The following is an 18,108-nucleotide window of genomic DNA, read 5'->3' as shown; positions in this document are numbered from 1 at the left end:
AGAAGAATGATGTGTCTATCTGCATAAGAGAAAAGCTGTTTTAAGAATTTCAATTTATTGATGATGTGCTCAAAGTTACAAGAGGTGTTTATTCAGTGAATTAAAAGGCCTAAAATGTGATTATCACATTTTTTGCTGAGGCTGTGAGGTAATAATACTGAAAAATCCACCTCATGTTATTTAGGTCATTCCCCCAGAGCCAGCTACAATATAACACCCTCTTGATCTGAGCCAGTCAGATATTGTTCTGTGTCTGAGGATAGCAGGACTAACCAGCTCCTCACTGCAATACAGTGCAAGACAACATTTCTTCATAATGCATGTTGAAGATGTGTAAATAAAGTGGTGAGTACGCTATCTAGAAATGCATTTTGAAAGTTTAGAGTGATGATCGTGCCCCATAAGTTGCTGCAGTGGTTTTTGGGTTGATACCATTTAATACACAGATGTTGAATCCACAAGAATCCGAGTAGGTGAAAATAACACATTTATACTGCATGTGTTTTGTGCAAAAGTGCATGGGAGCAGCATTAAGTGGGCATTTTCCTAACGGGGAGACTCATAAACCTATTTTCATTCAGTGACCTTGAGGTGAGAGGTCAAAGTGGTCATGCTAGTTCCTCACTTGCCAAAATTTAGCAAAAGTTTGGAGTGTTACTTGCCCTCTACCTAACACGGTTGGTACAAATGGATGCCTTAAGTCATGTACTTTCATACGATATGATTATCTTCACTCTAGCTTTAAAACTGAAACCTGCTACAGCCTCTGAAAGACAGTAATGTCTGTTGAGGATATAGGCATCCTAGTAGAGTTAACAAAATTGTTTGTTTTTACCACTTCGATATATTCGCCTGGTATCTCAAAATTATATACCTATGGCAGAGGATATTGCGTTTTTTTTTTCCAACATGAAGCCTCTCTTTTTTGCATTAAAAAACATTACACATATGTTATGTATTTTGTTGAGTAGTGCACTTATATTATCCCAAACATTCAAATGCAGAAAAATCTAATTTATTCCAGGTAAAGGTGTAAACTTTAATTAAAAATGCTATATTACCTCAGCCATGAACATGATTTCTGCCTGAGTCCTGTCAGACACATTTCCATCAGCTACGGTGGGTATTTAAACATGAAGATCACAACTCCCTCTTCACAGCATCATCGAACTACGTACCGTCCACTCTACATGCCATAATTGACTTTGAGTCTTGCACGACATTGCCCTTCTGACTAATGGCTGAGTCAGAGGGTTCTATGAGCCTGCGGACTAGAAATATCTCCTGCTGCCAAGTTGTTTCTCCAATTTCTTCCTATTTACAGGAGTAGTGAGTGTTTCCATCACATATAACCTGATAAGATGGTAATTTTCCAGGTATTAGTCAGTGTCACTGGGCAAAAGTTCCATAACAAGCTTGAAGACTTTGGCCAATAACAGGTCGGTAAGATTGTTGACTGTCGAGTCTCATTCTCAAAACATCAACCTGGGAATGAGAATCAACAATCAACTCCAGAATGGCTTACTGCCCCTATAAATCAGCCAGGGAGAGGAATTTGAAGCCTGTCTACCTCTGCCTGAATCAAGGACCCATTGTTTCAAAGAGCTTGACGGGTGTAGCAACAGTAACCAAGTCTTAGCGAACAGTCAATTACCTAAAAGTGGATATGGTTATACATAGCTCATAAAATGGACCACTTTTTGTTGCATCTGCACGGGCACATTTCTGAATAAATGTAGTACAGTGTTGAACCTGTCAGCTGTAATGGCCCACTCATCAGGCTACAGGATCATATCACAGCAATACAGCAGCTTGAGCCCCATCTCAGTGAGGAGGGAGAGGCGATGGACTTTGAGACTCTGTCCTTTTACAAAGCTATTTCAAACAGTTTGCAGTGTCTGCTTGACAATCCAGACACAGTTCATCTCCGACAGCAGCAGGGGTTGTAGGTTTCATTTCAATTTTCTCTTTTTTTTTTTTTTTAATGTGCGGGGCATTCTGCCGGGCTCAGTGGGAGTGCGACTCACTGTTCAGGTATTCTGGGAAAAGAAAGGAGAGGCCATCGCTTGTGGCGCAGGACAAAAACTTTTGGAATTGCTGTAACTCAGCCATCATTTATACTCAATTTTCAGGCCTTGCTGGCTCCACAGTAAATGGACAATTATCATGCTTGATTCAGCAGCCTGAGAGATGGCCGGGCATCCAAGGCCTCCAACACTGGAATGCAAGCTAAATTCATTTAAGCGGCCTTTTTATTGCCGAGGTGGATGAACAAATTTCCTGGAGCCAAGCTAAGTGAAACAATGTCAGTGTCAACCAGTAAGCCATTCGTGTAGAAGGCAAAAAATTGTGCAGTCGTCACATTTCCCTGTATTAATCTTGTGAATACAAATGTGAAACGTGTTTAAGTTTTGCACACTTTAAGTTGATTATTAGATTAGCTAGGTAGTTAGCAAGCTAATGATTGATGTTAGCTTGTGCTTTGCCGCTTGAGATGTAACTGTCTTTTAACCATCTTCAAAATTTGATTCTGAGATTCTGCTGGGTAGCTCAACTGTTATTGGATCAAAGAACAAAACGGGGTGGGACTTAGAAGTACCTCATGACTATAACTGTCCTAACTTTGTGTGAAGCAGGAGTGTGTCCAATAAAGAGACTTTAGTGTTAAACATAGTCTTGATTGCACCAGGTCCCTCAAGGAAACACAGTTCTGATTGAAAGTACATGCTGCAAAGGCAAATGAAGGGTGTCTGTCCACTTGAGTCAAAGTTTCCCAGCTCAGGTGTTTACATAATCAGCAAGGTGTTCGCGTGCATGTGAATAGGGGGAAAATTAGTCATCAGCCTTAATCTTCACCCCTCACTCATACTTATGCACGGCCGCGTAGCTCATCAGCAAAAGTACGTCTGCCGAGGATTCTTTCCGAATTTGCTGCCATTGCATCACAGACACACAGATGTGAAAACTCTGTAACTGAAACTTGTTGTTTACATTAACATTCACGAGAGCCCGTGGAGGGAATTGCTGAGACGAGAAGAAGCCGAATATTGGCGAGCCTAAAACAAAAAGGGCACGTCATGTGCCCTGGCAGACTCTACAGTACTCTGTATTCTTGACTTTTGTTCAGGGACAACTTCTCACCCTAAACATCGCATTTTTGTGGTGCTGTGAAATGCTTTAAACTAAGACGTCCAACAGAGATGATCATTTTAAAAGACAGAAATGCTAAAACTACACTTGAGGCCCCTGTAAACCGTGTTGGTCGTCATCCAGACAGAAGCAACAGCTCCACTAATGGAAATGCAAAAAAAAAAAAACTTTAACTTTAACTCAGGGTCAGGAAAAAAGTATTTTTTCTGCTGAAATGGCTGAGAATAACTTTATTCTGATATTCTGTCATTAGCTGTCAACAGGATGTTTCTAAACTGAGAGCAAGTGTTTTACAATATCTTATGAAATACATGGAATTATTTCTGGATTACTTAGAAAATTAGTTGCATGAAATCGCCATAAGGATTTCCAGGATTATGTAAGTGAAAACCCTTTGATCAATATATATAATATGTGTGTTTGTGTCTGTGGGTTTGTCACTGCATGTGATCTTTCATATTTAATCCATCATTGCATAAATATCGATTATAGCTGCACTTACTATATATTATTTGAACATTTATTTAATGACATCTAACCAAAATCCTGATCAAACACCAAACCCCAACTCTAATGAGATGACAAACACAATTTTTGATTCACTTTTTATTTATGTCGTTATTTCTAAGGACAGCTTTAACCTTATTCTAACTGTTAGGGTATGGATTTTGGTATTTAAATGAAACAACTAAAATAAGCACACCAACCCATGCAATCAGTTGATAACAAGTGGTATATGTGTACTTGACAATCAACTTGAAGGACCTGCAAATCCACACTGGTGTTTTGTGATATTCAGTCTGATTAGAGGTCCACTTAAGCTTGCATTAGTCTTCCAAAATTGCCCAGAAACTTTATACTTGCCCCGCACGCAGTCCTGGAAAAAAAATAATCTGGTGATGGGGTTTTGACATGGGTAATGAATAAATATTACTCAGAGCAATCACAAAGTGCTTGCGAGTGATGCTGCGGTTTGTGTGATATTGTACCGAGGTTATACCACGCACAGTTACAACATTTCCAAACACCAGTTACCATCCACATCTGGACAATCAAAGCCGAACAAGAGTCACTGCTGAAATGAAAATCCTCTGGAGCCAGATGAGCTGTCGCCTCTCTATTTTCTCTTTTCTGTTTCAGTTTCTATTTACCTTTCCTTGGCATCCTCTTCAGCACAAATTGTTTCATTCAGTAAAAAGTTAATGAAGAGGCAAATAAAGCCCTCCAACAAGCTAACGAGCTAACAAGCCTGCTAACAGTCAGTTACCAAACCCATTAACTTTGCTCAGTCAGAATAAGATCACAGTTTATTCAAAAGATGTAGATGTGCCATTGACTCCTGTGTCATAACTGTTGTCAAACCATTGCTCTGTTATAGAACAGTTTTTTTACTCAGACAGAGGAGGTTAAATCAATTGTGCAATACAGCTAGTAAACAATGTTAGATTCCTCCATTTTGGGCTTTTCATGTTTTTCTGAGTCATGAATCATGACAATCTTGATTAACCACACTGTTCGCCAAATACTTTTTGACAACTGCTGTGGCTAAAAATGGAATTATGATTGTGATTACAGGAGAAGCTTGAAGTCTTGCGTCGTTCCTTCTCCATAGGGGGAAGTGACAAGTCATGAACAAGAGCGTAAACCACCTGGAGGCAAATTGTGTTTTGTGATTTTGGGCTAGCATTATATAATTAAAATTTGACTTGACTCGAGCGTGCGTCACGCTCCTGTGATAACACCATGGGTTCAGCCAGGGTTATCGCCGAGCATCCCTACTGGGATGCAGCGTCAGCTAGTAAGTTTAGGATGCAGCATCAAACTCGGCAGATAACAGCACTGACTCAGTGTTTTATTATTTATTATGTTTTTGTATTTTCATTTCTTTATTTTGTCATGAGTACTGAAAAGAACACAAGGTTTGTCATTGTTATTGTCACCAACATTTATCAATGCTCAATGCACTTTAATATTTTATCATTTTATGCTTGCTAGTTTTAGCTTCAAAAAGATTTTGCTTCTTCATGGAAAACTCTAACTTTGACACGCCAGAAAACACGCGAAAACATCTTTTCCATCAAGAAAATCGATGAAGGAATAATCTCCGGTTCTGATGTAACTGACGCCATCGCGGTATCTACGCTAACCTCTTCAGGAGCCGCCGTTGTTTGTTCGAGATGAATCTCTCTTCATGGACGCATCTCGCTGTTGTCACATTGTCACGTCATTGGTTACTTGAAGCCTGGCAAGAAGGATTCTCACATGATCTTCCGAATCAAGCTGCCTCACAAGGTAAGGAATACCCCTTTCTTCATTTACAAATGAAGCATATGTTGTTAGCCTGATAAGACCACAATTTTTTAGAAAAGCTGCAGTGAAATCAGGTGTTTTAGGTCGCAACAAAAAAAAAAAAGACGGCAAAATCCTGCAGGGACTTACTTATGTTAGAGTGACCACTGTCGTTACCCATGCTAATATACATGCTAATGATGTTAGTCAATCTGGTTGCCATGGTAATGGTTTATTTCATTTGACCACACCTCCATTCTCTGTTAGAGAAAGAACCTTTATCTAAAAAAGTCAGTTAACACTTCATTTGTTGCACTTGTTTCTTGATATCAATTTACACGTTCCAGCTGTTGCCATGTAACATTTTAATTATTTTTACCACAGTAAACATGAAACACAAAAGGCTTTTAAGGTAAACGAAGAGTAGCCAGGGAGACGGGAAAAACAAAGGAAGATAAATTGTTTAAAGAAAGACACCAAGCCATAGCCCGAGTTGATTAAAGTGACTTCTTCCCCCAGCGCTTTGCTACTCACAACTTCATAATTACTATGTCTGGAATTGATCAGACACTCTGTTACTAAAACAGAAGAGCAAGGACAGAGAGGTGTCTAAGCTGTCTTTGTTTTCATTGAAAGGTCTGCTCTTTTTGTCCGTGTCCCAGACTGACTCAACACAGGCTAATTGGTCTTTTTTATTATTTTTTAGAAAAGGTTTCAGTTTCGTAACATCATATTTGGAGCCTGACTTTTAAGATTTGTGTGTGTATGTGTGTATGAGACCTGACTTTTCAACAGAGTAGCTTACACTGACTTCTTTTACCTTGAGAAAATGTGTTAGTGAGGTTAATAATATGAGACTCGTGTTTTTTCTTCACCTTTCAGACTCTATTACATTCCCTCACTTGGGCATTTAAGTTCATTTAAGTATTTACATGTAGTTCACTGCTGAGTGAGTGAAATCACAAAAACAGAAACTCAGAATTACAGAAGAATTATTAAGAAGAATATTAAGAATCTTTGCAGATGATTTTTGGAGCTTCTCTGCAGCTTCTTAGGTGCAATCTGCAGTATCAGAATCCGTCCACAAGGGGGTGCTGCTCCTCTATTATTCCCCTGCAGCCAAGAGCAAATAGTATTTGTCTGCTAATTAGTTCTATCAGTTCCTATTGATTGCTTTTAACCTTCGATCTATAGCAGCCAGGTGTTCAGGGATGTCCAGTATGATTAACACACTGGCCTGGAAATTAAAGGCAGGTCAATATGAATGTGTGAAACTGCTCCAGGGTCCTTTGAGAAGCCCGTCAAGTGCAGTTGCAAGGCTCTTGTACTTCAATTTTCTGTCACTTTACACATCTGCTCTGTTACATTTGGAAGCACTTCACCCCACCATTAGTATAGATTCACAGTGGTGGAAGAATCTTCACTCGAGTAAAGTGACTCCATCACAAGCCAACGTAAGAATCACCAGCAAAATATGTTTAAAAGTAGCAAAAGTCATGCAAGAGTTATTTTAAATATGATGTTATTATTATAACTACTTTATATATTGTTGGGCAGTTTATCTTGTAAAGAAATGAAACATTAGTATATGAGTAATTATATATTTTGTATATGCAATATTAATTTGATAAGTAACCAAAGTTGTCAGATAAATGTAGTACGGTAAAATATACCAAATAAAATATTTCCCTCTGAAATGTGGTGAAGTATAGCAGAAATAGTGGCACCAAAATATACATAAAGTACCAAAAAGTAAAAGTACCTATTATGGAGAATTTCCTATTTCAGGATGATGTGTATTATATCATTTGCTTATAAATATTCATGCATGAATGTGTACATCACTTTATTGTTGCAGCTGGTAAGATTGGAGCTATAATTTCAATTACTTTATATACTTAATCTGTTATTAAGTAATTGTAGTGCAGTAAAGAGTACAATATCTCCCTCTGAACTGTGGTGGAGTAGAAGTATATAATGGAAATTCTGTGCACAAGCACTTCAAAATGATTACTTGCCACCATTGTAGATAAAACCCAGATATTTTAATTAGAATTACTGAATTAGAACTTTTTTCATTGATCTTAGAGTGTAATATTTTGCAGCACTTAACATTGTGTGTAAGAGCTGAAACAGTTAATCAAAATAATTAAATCTTAAATCAATAGTCAGCTATTTTGGTCATCGCTATGAGTAATAAGCTCACTTTCATATGTGCTTTAACTTTCCATGTCTGTGTTATCTGACCAGACCCACAGGAAATAAACTAAACTTTGATCATCACCGCGCCCAGCATCTGAGAATGGAAATTCTTCAAGATAGTGTCGAAAAAAGTCAACACAAATTTTCTGCACTATTAGTGTGAACATATATCAAATAATGTTGCAACAACTATTTTCAATAGGAATTAATCTGATGATTATTTTCTCCATCATTTTGTCTATAAAACTGTCACTGTAAAAATCATTTAAAGAAATCAACTAATCTTTTCTCATCAAGTTAACATTTCTCTTAAGTCCTCTGACTTGAAATGATGAGTTGAACGAATGTGCTGTACAGAGCACATTTCTAAAGAAAGATGATCGGCACACTTCCCAGCATGCATTGTTTGAGAGGTACAGCTCTCCTGAGACGCTTCATTTTACAGTTTGAAGGGGAAAAAAGAACTGACTGAAGGGAAATCAGTTTTGTTTGTAATGTTCAACGCAACTTCATACTTTAAGCTTGCAGAACATGCTTTCTGGATTGATATCAAGTTCATTTGACAGAAATGTGTTTTTTTTTTAATCATTACAAAATTGCCTCAACTCGTCTTTTCAAATTTTAAAGGTCCAGTATATAAGATTTACAGGGATTAATTACTAATATATATATTAAAATATTCTTAAGTATGTTTTCATATGCATGTAAAATTTTAAAATCAGACTTGTGTATTTGTTACCTCATAATGTAAGTAGTTTGTGAGCTTTAAAGTAAAGTGTAAAAAATGTTGCAGTTGCCCCCAGTCTCCCCTACTTAAGGAGGATTTTTTTTTCATGCAGAGGAGTATTTTTACAGCTGTATTGGTGCTTTTACTGAAGTGAAGGACCTGAGTGCTTCTTCCTCCACTCACAGTATGAACTGCTGTAGCAAATTCATTCCGCAGGACTGATATGGAAAAGTGCTACTTCAAAAATATGGGTCAGCAACGATAAGCAACGCCGGGGTTTAGCAGGGCGGCAGCAGCGGCAGCCCTCGTGTGTCCACACAGCACTTGAGCAGCAGCAGTGTTTGGCTCCTGCAGTATAATTGATCAGCCTGCTGGCTGCTGGCTGTGAATGGCTGCTCTCTAGCAGCCAATGGCTGAGCACCGGATGCGAGATATCCGCTGCAACAACAAGCGCTCTGTTCCCCCTTCAGCTTGACGCCATTTACAGCCCAAATGCCGACCTCCCCTCCGGAAAGAGAGAGCTAAAAAAAAAAAAAAAACACTCACACACACGAGAAAAAGTACTCGCAAACCCCTCAGAGCTCTGCGGATAAAACACACCGAATTAAAACTACTTCTGAGCTGGACTTTTTGTCGCTCGCTTCTCCAATTTTTCCTCGTTGCATGAAAACAAGAGGAGTGAAGCGAAGTTTTCAGGACGGCAGTGATTGATTGAACTTTTCGCCTGTTTTTTTTTTTTTTTTTTTTTTTTTTAATGCCTCGTGTTCTTGCGCAAAACATGGGATTTACGTCTTAGCGCTGCTTTTCACCAAAAGCGCCCCGCTTGGAAACTTTCTCAATGGATTTTACTGACGGTTTTCCAGACTGAGTCGCTTCTGTAGGGAATAAGCTCTCAAACTGGATTTATTTCACCTACACAGGGGCTAAAGTGTCGAAAACACGGTACGTGAAGCCTTTTGTAAAGCACGATCTGTGGTGGAGAGTGGTGTTTTAAAACAGTACGCGTTCTTGGCTTAAGTTGCATAAACACGCAAAAAACAAACTTTTTGTGTAGTTTGTTGCTACTTAGTTTCCTGTAGCTTCCTTCCAACTGTCCTGCCCTTTCTTTAGGTTTCTATAGGCCATACATGTAATGTTATTGTTTTATTTGAGGGGTCTGTCTGTACTTCTGACACATGCAAAGCTTCTTATTATTGGCTATTTTTGATTAAAAGTTCAGTTTTCTTGCATTAAAGACACGATTTCTTTTTGACAAATTTTGAGCTTCTTATTTTAGACTTTTTTGTTTAAAGGGCAGTTTCCTGCAATGAGGACAGGTATTTTCATTTTTGACCAATTCTGAGCTTCTTATTTTTGGCTATTTTTGATTAAAAGTTCAGTTTTCTTTTATTAAAGAAATGTGATGTCATTTTTTTGACAAATTTTAAGATTCTTATGTTTGGCTATTTTTTTTTTTTTTTTTTTTTTCTGCAGTGACAACAGGGATTTCCATTTTAAGCAATTTTGAACTTATTACTTTTAGATATTTTTAAAATAAAACTGCACTTCTGTAATGAAGACAGATATTTTGACTGTAAAATGCACTTGCTAATGTCTAATTTAAGCGATCATGTCGCTGGTTCCAGCTTTATTGGGAAGTAATTATGTAGTTGGCACATGTTTGCTACTCTCAGCAACAGTTATTTTATTATCCATCTATTGAAATAATCTGTTTCTGTTTTGATAGTAAGTTTCTTTGAGTCCATTTTTAAACAAATAAATGCAAATTCTCTGATTTTTGCTTTTTAAAATTTGAATAATTTCTGGTTTCTTTAGTCCTTTAACTAAATATCTTTGAGTTGTGGACAAAATATGGCATTTGGGGACATCACCTTTGGATCTGGACATCAGTAGTTGACATTTTTCACCATTTCTTGTCATTTTATTGACCAAACAACTAATTGATTTGTCAAAAAAATGATTGACAGATTAATTGATAATGTAAATAAGCTTTAGTTGCAGACCTACTCTGGTTCTTTCCCTCATTCAAACAATATGTACACTGAACTTTTATGGCACTGTTTTCCTCCTACACTCGTGTGTATTTGCAGGATAAATTGTTATGCACAGTGGAAAACACTGTCTTATCAGTTGTGCATCAGAAACAACATGACTCAGAGGATTTCCAATATACTGAGTAGAGTTTTGACTGCAGCTTTGTCCATTTATTGTTTGAACTTTTCATATCTCTAAGCTGTCATATTTAAGAGCTGATGCCATCAGTTTGCTTTTGTTAGCCCTCACACTTCACCCACCCAGCCTCCCACCCACTGTGGCCAACATGGCTCCTACACACCTCCCCACCACCAACAGGTTAGAATCTGAGCGTGCCTGCAAGCGCTTCATTTGAAGCAAAAAAAAAAGCTCATAAATCCTAAAGAACCCTCATGCATGCTCACAGAGAGCTTCACTCCCACCCCCACCAACCACCCTTGAACGCATCACTCGCACTTCACATGGACTTTTTCATGCTCCACACTTTTTTCTTTTTTTTTTATCTCGTCACTCATCTGCTTTTCAAGAGTGTCACAATGTAAAATGTGTTAGAATGGGGAAGGTTGCTGCAGGCCATTTGTCATGCGACAAAACAAAAGCCTTTCCTGTATTGTCATTGGAAGGGGGGGGCTCGCAGCCCCAAAGATGGCATTTGAAAGCTAATTACCACAAGGAAGGAGAATTAAGGCCAACACTGTCAGTTTCTTTACTTTGCTGTGATGTGTCGGTGAAAGCAAGGCCGTGCATTTGAATATGTTAGATTAATGCGGAGTGACAGTGCAATATGCTAATATTTAGTCTCTCCATAGGATGAATCAGTCAGATAATCGCTGATCTGGAGCTGTGAGGGCGTATAGACGAGAGGTCAGGGTTAGAAACATAAAATGTACTCAGGGCCGTCCAAAACTTTAACAAAATGCTATTTAGTTTCCTTGTTGCTCCTTTTAAGATTACTTTTACATCTGCTTTAACTTTCCACGTCTGCGTTATCTGACCAAACCCACAGAAAAAAAAACTGAACTGTGATCATCACCATCTCCAGCCTCTGAGAATGGAAATGTTCAAGATCCTTCAAGATATTAAGTGTAGAAAATTGTCGATACATAGTTGCCACACTTTGACACATCGTATTTACAAGTATAAGCCTCAGTATTGATTAATATGACTTAGGGTTGCAATTAACGTCACATATACACAAATATTCAGATTTTAGAAGCTAAAGACAGAGAATTTGGACATTTTTAAACATATTACTCAAGTGGCAAATCAATTAGTAGAATAGTATAATAGTTGACAACTAATTGTTGCAGCTGTAGTCTTTTACAGGATACATTTAACGGAGTAGTGAAACATGTCTGTTATAATTAAGCAGACACTAAGCTGATGTTTTAAGGTGTCTGACCAACAATTCAAATAAAGGAAGAAAAGCATCAAAATGTCACATTTGACAAGCTGGAGATCTTTGATATCACTGCAGAAACAGGAGTTCTCAAACTTACTGCACATGAAAGACGCCCACAATAGATGCATATATTAGACCAGACCCCCAACATGAGAGGATTTTTACTCAAGTTTTGTTTTTTGTTTGAATTTTTGAGTTTAGATAATAAATTCTGCATAGTTAATCAATGATCAAACTGTGTCACACTATTGATTACAAGTTATACTCTCTTTCTTCTGTTGTTCCAGCTTCCAAAAATGTATTATTTTCTCATTGTTTGGTCCTTAAATGGCAGAAAAATGACATTTCCTATCGACCCACAGCCCAAAACCTAAATTTGCATCTTATAATATGTAAAAGGCTTTTTAAAAAAAACGGGACGTATCGATTGAGAGGGTTGAACCAGTGAGATAAACCATGTTTCAATCCAGGTTGAAAGTTATAATCCTTCAGTATTTTAGCAGCAAGTCCGTCGTCAAAATAGCTGCAGATTGATTTTCTTTTCTATTTTTTTGTAAGTATTTTGGGGCATTGTAAGCCTTTGTTGCACACAGGGTAGAGACAACAGGAAGTGAGCAAGAGTGATGCAACAAAGGTCCAAACTCGAACAGGGGTAGTTGCAGTTCATCATTCTGCGTCTTCAGCTACGGAGGTTCCACCAAGATCAACTTTCGAGCGACCGGTCGTTTTTAGCTCCGGAGTCCAGGCAAATGTGCAGATTCATATTTCTTGGTAGGTTCTTGGTCAATGTTGTGTCATAGGAGTGTGGAAACAGGAAGTTGGCACAAACTAGTGCGGCAGCCTCATTTAGATTCAGTAAAGATATCAGTTCTTCAGCATAGAGTCTGGATGTGGAACTTCAGTCAGCTTTGGGTAAACAAACTTTGGTTATCATCTGTTTTTGTGCGTGAAAGAAAAGCTGATTCTCAAAACTTGAATTGTCACATTACCGTAGTTTTAAACTTTGATATAAGACAAGTTTAAAAAGGACGCTGTATACCTCTTTAGGTACCACAGCAAAAAGAAAAAACAAAAATAGGACAGTTTTTGTTCTTTTCTTTTGAGCTAACATAGAAGTACAGAGGAGGTCACTGGTTTTGCTGCAACAAGCCAAAATTTAGGAAGGACAGTTAAGCCTGAACTGATCTTAGGTCTTGAATGATCTTTTCTTTTTTACAGTTTGGGTACTTTTGATACTAACAAATGTTTATTATTGTATTGTTTTCAACTTGTGGTATTGAAAAAGTCTGTAAGTACTGATACTTTTGACAACCACCTCACTTCTGGATCCAAACATTACATCGACCATCCCTGTCGCTGACACTGTGATGTGTTTGTTAGGCCTTATTTCCATAATAGTGCTCGTACAGATATCGGTTATGATTTGCATGGCATCATTTGCATGGCTCGTCACAGACGGATATAAACTGTCTCTTTCTTTTCCAGGACTTCAGATGTGTCCCATGCCAGCCAGAGCGGCCCTTCAGTCCCGAGATGGATTCCAGAAGTCAGAGCGACAGCGACGGGGGAGGAGCACGCCATGGGTTGTCGCCGGACACACCGCATGACGAAGGCAGACCGCAACCACGGCCTCCCCAAATCCATGATGCTCCACCAGACCCTGGGTTGACCAATGGGCAGCCAGCCCACACTCCAACAGTGCTATCTCTGGATCAGATCAGGATAACTGGGAGTAGTAATGAGTATACAGAAGGGCCGACGGTGACCCAAAGGTCTCCGGCGTTGGAGCCTAGGCAACAGAAAAGTGACTTGGTTACATCACCAGGCTCAAGGACTCAGGAGACTCCAGAAGAGAGGCCGAATAATCTCCACAACCTGCCTTCATTGACTCAGCATTTAAACACAAATACTTCCAGGGAGGGCGTGGTGCGGTCCTCCAGCGCTGAGGACTCCCAGAGTAGCATCAGGACCAGTGTGGGGAGCTCCTCTTCAGACCAGAGGCTCCTCAGCAGCAACCAGATAATCAGAACCCAGCCCAAACGTGCCGAGCTCAGTTCAGAAGAGCTGAAACCCCTGAACAACGAGTCCAGGGCGGTTGTGGCCGTGCCGGGCAGCGGAGGCTCTAAAAATCCTGGCATGCACTCCAACAAATGCCAGCGCTGCGGTCGGTGTCGTTGCCAGGAGTGCCGTCGCCAGCGGGAGCTTCCCTCCTGCTGGATGTGCGGCCATCGGTGCATGTGCTCAGCACAGAGCGCGATGGAGTACGGCACGTGCGTGTGCTGCGTCAAGGGGCTTTTCTACCACTGCTCCAGTGACGATGAGGACACGTGCGCCGACAAGCCCTTCTCATGCACGCAGTCGCACTGCTGCGTCCGCTGGACCACCGTGTCGCTCCTGTCCCTGCTCTTCCCCTGTCTCCTGTGCTACCTCCCAGCTAAAGGATGTGTCGCTGTGTGCCAGAGCTGCTATGACCGGGTCACACGACCCGGCTGTCGTTGTTAAAATGCAGAAGGATGGAAAAGACTCCATGTTGAATGAACTGATCGATGTTTTGGCCCTGTAGTCGTGTAGTCGAAAGGTTTGAATAGAGAGCTAATGATGCTGTTGTGCTTGAGTTTTTGTGTTGTCCATCTAGAGCTCCATGCCTGTCAGATCTGGGCAGGGACACAGGGAAATTGTGCCTTGCATTGTCAACTTTTAAAAGGATAGTTTGGATCATTTGACGTGGGGTTGCATGAGGTACATAGTCGGTGTATTCCCTACAGTGGGTGCCTGTCAGCACACCCCTACTTTGGAGAGGAAGGGGTCACCAGCACTGAAGCGATGTACTGCTATGGACAGGGTTCACAACAAAAGGCATTTTAGACACTTAAAAACACACCAAAAAAAATCAATATCAGTTTTAAGGCTGAACGATTTTGAAATAGTATGTAGTTGGCTGATCATGTATTTGCGATATTAGTGGGAATGCTAAATTTTACATCATTATTCTCATTAAAATGATTATGGTGCAATTTTTGTGGGAATCCATACCACACAAAGATGTTTTCTTAAGTCTGTAGAATATGATGTGTAGGCCAGGACCTCTCTGCTACACGAAAATATCGAATTTAAAATTGTATTTTTACACACATTTAACAAATGTTGTGTCTCTTGTGATCTGAACATTGCAGCCTGCCATACTACAAGTTCAAATAATTGTTCAGCCCTAATTTAGAATACTTTCATCGCTGTTATATAACCCACATATCACTCTTTCCAAACCAACCAAACTCCGTGGGTGAAATCACTCATTTTTACTGTGCATGACACAGGAGTTGCAGGTCTACCACTTCTCAATCTGTTAGTTTGTTTGTGTCATTGTGTGACTTAGGTGAATCTTAACTATTCAGAAGTCACAAAATAACACAAGAAAACTAACACATCAAGTTAATGGTAGACCAGCAACTCCCATGCACATAGAGGTAAAATTACTGATTTTGTCTACGGAGTTTGGTTGGTTTGAAGAGAGCGATATTTGGCTTGTATAACAGCAGTTTCCTGTCAGTAAAGGCTGTCGGACAGCAAAGTAAAGTAGTGAAAATATTCTAAATATAGTGTACATTCAAACTGATAAATATAGATTGTTCACTTTTTTAAGTGACCAAAATATAATTTCTTGCCGACTGTACCTCCTGCAACTCCATTTCAAATAATCCAAACTATCCCGTTAAGAGGTTGACAAGATGTTTTTAGTAAAGGCACTGGCGGTGCGTTCACATACACCCTGGCACCCTGAGATTCACATCAAAGGTAAACCAAAATAAGCGCTCCACATGTTAAAAAGGTATGACGACACATTCAACTACTGTTTTGTGCTGAAAAATCCTCACTCAAGTGCCCAGATATCGTATTGTTGCTATGAGAGTCCAAATGGATAGCCTTGTTTTTTTTAACCTTTAATACAACTTATATGCTAAGAACAGACTCCTATTACTAACTGTAAGTAAAGTAGTAAATGCAAAGGGTATGTACATTAGAAAATGAGCTTGACAGATGTTTTATTTTTGTACATATAATAATACTTCAACTGTGAAAAGTTTTCTGCCACACCAGAGGCACCTTGATGAATCCACGTTTATATGAATCAGTCGACTTCATTCACACAATGTCTGTACATTCACTGGAATGTATATCAATCATTTTATGTAATTTTACAAAGGCAAAGTCTTATCCCTTCTACTTGTAAATTGTACAGTGACCTTATATGAAAAATTTATTTTCTAATTCCAACATTTGCTTAGTGTAAAGTTAAAAATATATATTTATTTGAAGGTTTTATTATTTTATAATGAAAAATATTTATTTTGAGAAAGCATTGTTAATGTGTCACCTCCTCACGGGGCTATTTCTGTAGTGGCTGCAGATTTTCTGAGGTGACGTGTAGGAGAAGTGTCAAAGCTGGATGAATAGTTCACTATGAATTAGAAGACAAATATATTAACGTTCGAAATTAAACAACCTTGAAGTCTGACTGAGTATTTTTCCTGTTGTTTTTCTGCATTCTCCTGTGTGTTCTCTTGAAAACAAGGTCGGGTCGCAAAAGCAAAGCTGTCATCAACCCTCTGCCATTTTGTCTCTACAACTTATTGTGACTAAAAAAGTGTGAACTGGTGCAGAAAAAAAAGAAAAAAGTGAGAACTGGTGAAGGAAATTAAATAAACAGGAATTTCTGACCGCAAAAAAGTGAATTAGCGCAGAGAAAGATGGAAAAACCAGAAATTCCTATCAAAAATTAGTGGGAATTGGTGCAGAAAAGGATAGAAACAAGAAATTTTTGCCCCAAAGAAGTAAGAATCATTGCTGAAAATGATAAAAACAAGAACTTCCGAACGAAAAAATGTGAATTAGTGCAGAGAGGAATTTAAAAAATAGAAATTCTCACCAAAAAAAACAGTCGGTGCATGAAAGGATATAAAAACAAGAAAACAAGGAAAACAAGGACATATTAATGTTCACCTTGGGCCCTCTTCAAAACATCTGGCTGTGGTGCAGCCATGTTTATTGGAATGCACACATCTGTTTGCTCCAGAAAATACCTCTCGAAAATGAATCCTATCACTTCTTTTTTTATTTATCTTATAAATCAGGTATGTAAGCCTGGTATTACAGCCTGGCCTGGCTTCAAGTTAATTTCATACACGTTCCTCGGGATCCTGCAGATACTGGGCCCTTTTTTTTTTCCTCTCCATGCTTTTTCTTTTTTCTTTTTTTTTTTATCAAAGGTTTGTTCAGGAATTCCTTGGTTTTGAATGTCCCTGCAGGCGAAACATAAGCCTGAAACATAAGCCCCTGACACTTGTTGACAGCATACGGACGTGTTTGCGGCACGGTATGCATTCAGAGCCGTGATTGACACACCGAGGCCCAACCTGCGCTCACTTGTTTGTTATTCATCCCCCAGCCTTTGACTGATGGGGGGGGTTTGCTTTACATAATTATCAACTTTCACCTATTTTGCAGCGAGCTGCAGCAGAGGAGATGGAAACATAACGGGCAGAATCCCATTAGAGACAGAAAAGGGAGAGTTGATCTTGTGTTTAGTCTTTATTTTTCCAGTCCTCTCTGCCTCCATTGTCTCAGCTGTGAATGAAGAGGGGAAAGGGGTGGGTGTTGGAGGAGGAGGGGGGGGGGAGGTTGTTAGGAAGAGGGACCGCAAAGGGTTAAAAGCATCACTTTGAATGACAAAGACCTAACAGTTTACCCCCGTATTCAGCCCGGCATGCATTCATCCTGTTTTCAATAGTCGGGGGGTCATTTTGGCTCCCCAACGCTCCTCTCAGCTACCTGCTCCTACTTGGTATTCCCATAGGGAGATGGTTGTCTTGTTGGGGGGTGGGGAGGGCAATTGGCTGGTAGTCCTATCAGTTGGGATATGCACTTATAAAGCAAAACAAGGTTTATTTTCACTTGTGCTAATGAGAAAAAGGGGATTTTTCATCATTTAGAACAGTGTTTTCTCTTTTATAGCTACGAGTTTGGTCTCCTTTTCAATGAGTCTGCATGTTACACTGTAAAAAATATCTCTTTATAAATATCTTTAAAATATCCAGGGCTTCAACTTGACAACTTGAAACAATGAGTTGAATGAATGTTAATTAAATTAAGTTTCTAAAGAAACATGATCAGCATATTAGCAGACTTCCCAGAACGTGAGTTTAAACTTCCTTCTTTGTTATAGTTTGAAGAAAAACATAGATGAACTTGATGAAAAGTTGTGTGTCTAATACACTTTAAGACAAGTCACGGCTGCTTGACTTCTCAG

The 18,108-nt window shown here is 39.2% G+C and overlaps 1 protein-coding gene across 1 annotated transcript; it reads left to right on the top strand.

Moving 5' to 3' along the window:
• The first annotated feature begins 8,567 nt into the window (after positions 1 to 8,567).
• Positions 8,568 to 14,627, top strand: spry2 (sprouty RTK signaling antagonist 2). Its single transcript, XM_084713907.1, has 2 exons — positions 8,568 to 9,310; positions 13,290 to 14,627. The coding sequence occupies exon 2, from the start codon at positions 13,338 to 13,340 to the stop codon at positions 14,304 to 14,306; it is 969 nt and encodes a 322-aa protein (XP_084570033.1). The 5' UTR covers positions 8,568 to 9,310; positions 13,290 to 13,337; the 3' UTR covers positions 14,307 to 14,627.
• The last annotated feature ends 3,481 nt before the right edge of the window (positions 14,628 to 18,108 follow it).

This window comes from Lutjanus erythropterus, chromosome 24 (assembly GCF_056507025.1).
Source record: "Lutjanus erythropterus isolate fLutEry1 chromosome 24, fLutEry1.hap2, whole genome shotgun sequence".
NCBI classification, from domain to species: Eukaryota; Metazoa; Chordata; class Actinopteri; order Lutjaniformes; family Lutjanidae; genus Lutjanus; species Lutjanus erythropterus.
The sequence above is the reverse complement of the archived record's forward strand: the minus strand, read 5'-3'. Positions and strand labels throughout refer to the sequence as shown.

Bases quoted from the DNA above. Each gene is read 5' to 3' on its own strand.
- spry2 (XM_084713907.1), top strand. From the start codon at position 13,338: ATGGATTCCAGAAGTCAGAGCGACAGCGACGGGGGAGGAGCACGCCAT.